Source organism: Amphiura filiformis, chromosome 2 (genome assembly GCF_039555335.1).
Source record: "Amphiura filiformis chromosome 2, Afil_fr2py, whole genome shotgun sequence".
NCBI lineage: Eukaryota > Metazoa > Echinodermata > Ophiuroidea > Amphilepidida > Amphiuridae > Amphiura > Amphiura filiformis.
The window spans coordinates 23,721,658-23,730,254 of record NC_092629.1 but is presented as its reverse complement, the minus strand read 5'-3'; the positions used below and the strand labels follow the sequence as shown (position 1 = coordinate 23,730,254).

At 37.2% G+C, this 8,597-nt stretch overlaps 1 protein-coding gene across 1 annotated transcript; it reads left to right on the top strand.

The window, feature by feature from the left end:
* The first annotated feature begins 2,035 nt into the window (after positions 1-2,035).
* Positions 2,036-8,237, top strand: LOC140139197 (uncharacterized). The gene is made up of 6 exons (XM_072160979.1): positions 2,036-2,191; positions 4,055-4,109; positions 6,131-6,199; positions 7,205-7,311; positions 7,820-7,930; positions 8,124-8,237. The coding sequence occupies exons 1-6, from the start codon at positions 2,063-2,065 to the stop codon at positions 8,235-8,237; spliced, it is 585 nt and encodes a 194-aa protein (XP_072017080.1). The 5' UTR covers positions 2,036-2,062.
* Positions 8,238-8,597: the final 360 nt, after the last annotated feature.

Sequence of the window (8,597 nt, the reverse complement as noted above, 5' to 3'; positions counted from 1 at the left end):
CCTGAGGTCACAGATCCCTAATGAGCCTGTACTGTAGGTGAGTGTATGACATTGTGGGGTTTGAACTTCCTGAGGTCACAGATCCCTAATGAGCCTGTACTGTAGGTGAGTGTATGACATTGTGGGGTTTGAACTTCCTGAGGTCACAGATCCCTAATGAGCCTGTACTGTAGGTGAGTGTATGACATTGTGGGGTTTGAACTTCCTGAGGTCACAGATCCCTAATGAGCCTGTACTGTAGGTGAGTGTATGACATTGTGGGGTTTGAACTTCCTGAGGTCACAGATCCCTAATGAGCCTGTACTGTAGGTGAGTGTATGACATTGTGGGGTTTGAACTTTATGAGGTAACAGTTCCCTGATGTGCCTGGCTTAAGCTTGTAGATGAGCATATGACATTGTGGGGTTTGAACTTTGTGAGGTAACAGTTCCCCCACTGTATATCATTAATGTTTTAAAAATTAGTCAGAAAAAGAAGCATTGGAAAAACAACATGCCAAATATTGATGAAATCATTAGTCAACTCACATATATGAAATTGGCAGTAAAATTAAAGTGGTGTTTTACACAGCATGAGCACTCAAGTCCAGTGGACCAAGCAATAACTTGATTTGATTTGATTTGATTTGATTCGGCATCTCCATAATTACAAAAACAATGATTCATAAATATTAAAAACATACAAATATACACATAATACAGGGAGATAAACCAGGATGGCCCTTTAAGCCAAAGAGCTTGTTTCCAGAGGGGTCCTTTATAAAGAACATTAAAAACAGTAAAAAACAATGATACATTTAATAACAATATATAGCTTAAATATAGATAAAAGTCCATTAAAAATGTGCATCAACAATTGATTTCATTCATAAGATGTGTTCTGACCAATTTCTTAAAAGTGGATTTGTTTGAAACTGGGTAAGCTAGACCAATCCATAATTGCATTATAGTAAAAGGTACCTGAGATGATGGTGGACTTTTTTGGAACAACAAACTTCTGCACACTATTTCTGGTATTATGATTGTGTGAATTTAAAACTCTAGTAAAATTACTTCTCAGATATTCAGGGCCTATTTCGTTAAAAATATTAAAACATGGTTCAACCTGAGCTGTTTTGCTCTGTTTTGGATACTAAAAAATTGAGTTGTTTTTAAGATCCTCCTCACTGATATGATACATGATATGTTGACTCAGAATAAACCTGATGACTTTAATTTGTGCAACCTGTAACTTCTTACTTGTAGTTTTATTTATACCGCAGTACTAGGAAGAAATGTAGTAGTCGAACAGACAGAGAACGAGAGCAGAACATAAAATTTTCTTAATATTTTGGTCAAGAAACCTTGCCTGTCTATATAAAAACTTCAATCTGGAATTAACTTTTTTAATTACTCTAAGAGCCATTTCTTCACCATCTAAATGCTGATCAATTGTAAGTCCTAGATACTTTACATGAGGAGTAGCATTGATTGTTTGCCCTTCACACTCGATGGTATAGCCCTTCTGTTTTGATAGAATGAGCTCTGTTTTTCCCATGTGGAGCGATAGTTTATTGCCATTTATTGCAGCTACTAAGGGTTTTGCTTAGCTGCTGACCAATTTTTATTGGATCCTTTTCAGAGACAATCAGGGCACCATCATCGGCATACTGAAGGAGCACACAATCAACACAGTTGGGCATGTCGTTTTCATAACATAGAAATAATATTGGACCCAAAATACTCCCTTGCGGTACCCCGCATGTTAAAGCCATGGGCTCAGAGTCAGAACCATTAATACTAACAATTTGGGACCTACAATTCAAATAAGACTCAAACCATTCAATATCAGACAATTTATCAGTGAAAGATTCATTACTATAATTCTTGAGATATACTTCAAAAGTTTAGGTCATGGAAATCAGTTTCTTGACACAAAGTTCTGTGAAGTTTATCTTGTTTTAATCAGGATGCTGCTTCATTGAAAACTAAATAGTAAATTTTGCTTTACTTTGCAGGATGGACGCAACTGAAGAACCAGCGTCGGCCCCCAGCTTGGTCGTTTAGTCAATCATGGGGATACAATGAAAGAAAGAAATGCAAGAATGAAAGTCATCAAAGGGCCCAAGCTATTTCTTTATTCAACCAAACCTATTAACCCAGGCAACGAAATACTCTATTGCTATGGAATAGAGGTGCCATGGAAGAAAAAGGTAAGAGAAAGTGTGATCTCAATTGCCCTGTTCTAACTGCATATTTTAATGTACTAGGTGAAAATCCAGGGGGGTACTCAAATATTTTTTTGGTAGGGACGTGCCACTGGAAAATTTGAAGTTGACCGATGTCTATACCAATATTTGAAGAAATTTTCACCCATCAATATACCAATTTTTTTCAGTTTTGCTCTTAAAATTGGCAATTTAAAAAAAACCAAAAACGACCCATTGAAATACCAGATTTAAGCAAGAAAAAGGGGTATTTGATTAAGGGGGGACATGGCATGGAAAATCTTTTCATCTGTTTTTTTTTAGATAATGCAACTGTACAATTCTGTAGGCTTTTCATTTTCCAATGCTTTTTATTTGATCGAAAACGGATATTCCGTTCCAGAGATATGACTCGTCAAAATCGAGACGTGCATGCAAAATTTGACAGAAATGACCCATTTTCGCTAATTTCCCGATACTTTTACATGTAAAATACACTCACCCTGTGATATTTAACAGAAATTTAAACAAATATTTACATACTATTAGGATGGTTCATTTTAATTGGTTTAATTTATATTCATAATTACTTAAATAATTTAGCAAATAATTTGACATCATTAAAAAACACAGGTATAGGAATTTCCTATGTATTTTATTGTTTCCTCGCCCTGCTATGTTAAAGAAAAATACTAAAAAATTAATTGTAGGAAAACTAATGGGTCAATTTTCATGATTCTTTTTTTAAAAGTTATGATAATTCAACTTGCAACTGAACATGACAAGAAGTTGTACATATTTATTGCAAAAACCTATAAAAACCTCAACGGACCAAAATCTTTAAAAGCCGCTAATTCAGAAGTCGGGTTACAATCTTGCCCCCCCCCACTTATCTCCAAAACCGTTTGACCAATTAACCTCAAATTTGGCATGATTTTACCTTGTTATAGGCCTATATACTGTGATCCTATGAAGCCATTTTTGATGAAATTTTGTAGTTTTTGATGAACACTAATTATCGTTTATTTCCAGCAAAGAAAATTGCTGGAAAAGTGAACGATTGCCATGGCAACGGGGAATATAATTTCTGTAAACGCTCTCATAGGATCACAGATCCTGGCCACTATAATTGTTTAAGAAACAAACTATGTTTAAATAACTTTTAATTTTTGAGATAAATGGGGTGGCAAAATTGTGATTTTGAGTTTATGATTTTCTTGTTATCATGACCTTTGACCCCTGGTAATTAGCATACCGGAGGTCGATATAACCAGAGACAAATATATTTTGAAACTTGGCACTATGCCGAACGTTTTGCATGCTTGTATTCAAAGAAACTATGTGCTGTCATCATAACAATCATAATTATTGGTAAAAACGATGCCATGTCCCCCCTTAACCAGAAAACAAAAAAGTGGTCATTGATATACCAGAGAGCTGAAAATGCTACCCATGTTTGCAGCATGCCCCTGTATGGCCTTTTGAACCCCCCCCCCCCAGGATTTGCAAGATTAGTTGACATTCCAATGATTACTTAAAAGAATTGGGCAGTTGTCAAGTGCACCGGTATTTTTTGAACAATGTGGTGGTACTATACTGTTGGATTTTATTATGTTGTGAGGAAATCTTTATGGCGAACACAATGCTATAAGTAAATCGAGAGGCGCATAGGACACATGATTACTCATGCATGCAAATTTTCAAGCTCTTGCCTGAATTAAGGCAATTTTGTTTCCCTAATTTAGACTTTTCAGGCTACATTCCACCAATTTCAGGCATTTTCAAACTAATTTCAACCAGATTCTAGCTTGAACTGCTAGCTTCTACAAGTAGGCTTTTCATGAAATTCTATTCTCATCCATGCAACAGAAACCAGTGGAGAAGAACAAAGTTGAGACGATGGCAGTGAGTACTACCCCAAAAGGTAAGAAATAGCCACAACGTTTTGAGACGAATGATAGTGAAGATGATACTCTGGCAGTGGGCATTCAAAGCCTAGCTGGAGAGCATAAGCTGCACGTACTCTATACCAAATGCAATTCTTTGTGGGTATTGGGCAGCAGTATGGATAAATTTCCATTACCCACCATAACAGCATAAAGGGCTGCCTTGAAATCTTGCGTTATTTTATATCATTTGAGATGATAACCAGAACTTTGTTATTTAGGTGCTTACAATGTACAAACTAAGTACCAATGATTGTGGTTTCACATGTATGTAGCAACTACATGGATGTCCCACAATGCAATGCTTCTTTCTACAAATCAAACCATTTGGAAAGGCTAGAATGAAGACCAAAAGACCAGCGTTTGTGTAAAAGTATTTTATGAAAGATGGAGTTAAAAGTTGAAAAATCAAGATAAACCATATCAACCAGCCCTGCATTGTCCAAGACAAGGCTGCACTAAGTGTAGTTCAGAAAACAAAATACTACGACTGGTATTTTAGACTAGTCTAGTCTGTTGACATGACAACAATTTCTCATGTTAAAGGTCATTTCTTGTTCAGCGAGTCACCAGGTAATGTTGTTTTAGCTACTATTTACCAGCCATTTTTAACCTGTAATTACAAATTTTGAGTTGTAATGAACCAGTGGTTTTGAAATGAGATTAAAAACAATGTATATTCCCCAAAGGCAAAGTCCCCATAGAAAACTGTGTTAAACTATTTTCCGATAAATTGTGTCACCACTATTTCGAATGTTTTTGCTTATAACTTCAAAAGTAAATATTTGTTGGGCCTCAAATTTCACAGGGATAATCAGAAAAATATGAGCTTTCTTCTGATACCAAAATCTCCATTGCAATGGAGAAAAGTGGGGGGATGATGTTGTCAATCGGAACACCCTCCTTTAATAAAACCAAGGGTTTTGTTTCCCTTTGCTCTGCAATATGATTAATATGGTCTTTCCACCTGAGATCTTTGTTAATGTCAACTCCAAGATAAGTGTGGTTTGTTGTCTCTTGGAGTACTGAGTTACACAGTTTGTAGTTATGTTTGGGAATGTGTTTACGAGCATGGGTGATTTTCATAACAAAACATTTTTGAGGGTTAAAGCACATTTGCCAATCCGACTCCCACCTTGACAACAAATTGCAATTTCTCTATAAAGGACGCAGTCCTCTGCGAAAAGGCGAACTTGAGAGCATATGTTTTCCGGAAGATCGTTTATGAACAACAAAAAGAGTAATGGGCCTAGGTCCATCCCTTGCGGGACACCAGACAGCACAGGGACCCAAGATTGATTATTTTGTGGGGAATTATCCAAGTCCCAAGTTCACGCCTGAGTTCATCACATCCTAGTGCCAGTCAGAGTCCATGTAAATGAGGACTCAACTGGTCTGGAGTCCAGATTTGAGTCCTACAGTTAAGCTTGGAAGATCAAACTGGCAAACTGGAAGATCAATAGACTGACAGGTCAACAAATCCAATATTTTTTATTATTATTTATATCAGGCTTTTATGCGCTACAATATTATTGTGTATTTAATATTGTATGCCAAGTACCGGATGCGTACAATATTAAAATAATATTGTATGCAGCGTCTGGAACTTTTAAGCGATTTACGCTGATGCAAGCAATTTTGCGCCATGCAGCGTAACGCACAAGCGATCGGCGCTTTATGCATTTCACGTTACGGCAGAGTCTGAGTGCAAGCAGTTAGCTCTGGCTCAATTCAATTCAGTTAAGTTAAGTTAGAACTCAATCATTGTCCGTGGCAATAGATGAAGAATACTAAAGTGAGTAAAGCCTGATATAAATAATAATAATATATTGATGGCTTATTTTCATGTGATACAAGAATATATTTCACTCGCTAGAACAATATTGTACTCGTCCTCCGGACTCGGCCCAATATTGTTCTAGCTAGCTCGCGTAATATATTCTTGTATCACATCAAAGCCATCCAATATTATATAATTATATTTATTTCATCTATTTAGGCCATGACAAGAAGACTGGACAAACATCCATCATCCCAGAAGATGAAACCACAGCAGATGACCAGAAATGTAAGCTAATTCTCTTGGGCATGTTGCTGGTATTTAAATGTACATAAACACTGAGCCTGAAAGTGGTGATTATTGACCGCATCTATCAAGTATTGATCTTCACACTGGACTTGATGACAGACTCATAGACTTCTGAGAGTTTGTACCGGCTCTGTGTCTGTTCAGGGATGAATGGTTTGCTTTGATCTGAACAGCTTCTTTAACACCCTACTTGATAGATGCAGTCAACTATCACCACTCTCTCGCTGACTAAAGATGGAGCACCATCTGAAAATTCCAAGGTAGGAATTAATTTTTGTGTTTGACCAAAAGTTTAAATCAAATCATGATTTATACAAACACAGATGATCTTTCATGAAAGTAAACTGAAAGTAGTGCTAGTACTGTAGATGAGAATATGACCAGTGTGGCTGCAGTCCTTGAAGGTCCTTGAATTTGAAAACAAACTTGAAAGTTCTGGAAATTTGCTCAAGGTCCTGGAAAGTCCTTGAAAATTGGATTTTACCTGAAAAAGAATTTGGACAAAATTTGGGGGAGTGGAGAGGAGCAAAGGATTAAATTTCGACGCAAACACGCAATGTTTTTATGGTGTGGTAAGTCCTTGAAAATCATGCTTTCGGACCTTGAAAGTCCTTGATTTTAAAGACTTCAAGGTGCAGCCAACCTGTTATCACAAAATGAAAATTAATACTAACTAGTGTATACTAACTAGTGTCACCGTATTTTGTGCCTCTTAATGTAGGTTTAACAGAAATGTAAACTTCATGAAAACTTTGAATCAGCTGCATAATAGCGGAATGCCGTTTTATAAAGTCTTATTAGTCATTCTTTACTCTGACAGTAACATGGGAAGTTATTTGATGCAGTCTTCACGCTAGTTGACTTTCAAACTTGTCCTACTGTAAACCTGTTTCAAACCGTATCAAATAGATGAGTTTAAAAAAAACTGTAATTTGACATAGCCACTAATTGGATGTTCACTTTATTTTGTATCTTCTATTTTAGCTGCAGAAACCTGTCAAGTACATGTAAAGAGATCCTTATGTTGTTCACCAAAGTCTACATGTAATAAGATGAGAAAATTAGATCAAGATCAAAGTCAAGCAGAGAAGGTATGTCCTGCGAGCGATATAATTTTCCGTATTACAGCCCAGGATAGGAACATCATACTACAAATGTAGAGAAGCAGTTCTTTAGCTGTGTCAAAAATGTTACGGGTATGATGGTATTGCAATATGATGCAATATCGATTTATTCTGTAAAAGCTTATCAGGGATTAGAATCCAATCACTGGCAATTCATCCCTCCCTGGTTTAGTGGTTATCAAGCGTGCTTCTCTCAAATTTCACCACATAACTCAGAAAAATATGGCGCAACTTTTGGTACCAAAATCACCATATGTTTGGAAACATTTGGGGGGATGATGTTGTAGATCATGTCAGGTATCTTTAAGCCTGTTATACTTTTAGGGTCATCACTCTGGTAATGTTCATGCTATTTCCCATCTAGGCTAATTTTAAATAAACGATTATTCTCATGCCTGAATTCTTTTAATGTTATGAAATAAAACATGTTGAAGTTGTACAATTTTAATTTCTTTTTATTACATCCGTACTCCAGGCACATGCATTAGCAGGCAAACTCCATGATGCTCCGGAAGAGGAGAACCCTTCAAACTGTGAACAACATATTGATGTATCATTATTGCCAACATTTGTCAAACCCCCCATTGTCAGTAGAATCACAAGCTCCACAGTGCCACTATCACCGATACCATTTAAATGTGACGCTTGTCATGAAGTGTTCATAAACGTGCAATTGTTGAAAAAGCACACACAGACTTTCCACACTAAACCTCATCAAATCACACTGGCCAGCCCGTACGCTCAAGCTCCAGAGACTAGTACGTACTTTGTGTTTCCAGGAGCTAGTGGTGATCAAACCCCTATTACTATGCAACAACAAGGAACATTATTGCAGGACATCCCTGGCACATCATCGCAACAGATGGCACAACAGCCTACAAGTACCCCTCTAGCAGTGACCCCATCGAGTCGGACTTTAGCCAGAGTCCTTCGAGTTCCATGTTCCAATCCACTCCTGCTGGTGGACTCTCAGCGATTTTATCGCCGATGCAAGAAGGACAGGTGAGTAGTGTTGTTATGTTTGATGGTGCCAAAGAGATTTAACAGTTCGATTCTTTCTTTTTTGAACCCTAATGCTGGTTTCATAGTGTCATGCCCAGGGACAGGCGATTTGCGCGGAACTTTTTTTCCGCGCAATTGGCTATTTTTTTCCTATGGGCAGAGATACATGATTTGCACCGAAAAAAGAGTTCCGCGCAATTTGCTATTTTTTTCCGCGCAAATTGCCTGTCCCTGGATGCCGCTCTGCCGCA

Excerpts from the sequence above, each read along its gene's own strand:
- LOC140139197 (XM_072160979.1), top strand. The coding sequence starts at position 2,063 with ATGAAAGAAAGAAATGCAAGAATGAAAGTCATCAAAGGGCCCAAGCTA. Across the intron at positions 4,110-6,130 it reads AGTGAGTACTACCCCAAAAG|GCCATGACAAGAAGACTGGA; the intron begins GTAAGAAATAGC and ends TCATCTATTTAG. Across the intron at positions 6,200-7,204 it reads CACAGCAGATGACCAGAAAT|CTGCAGAAACCTGTCAAGTA; the intron begins GTAAGCTAATTC and ends CTTCTATTTTAG.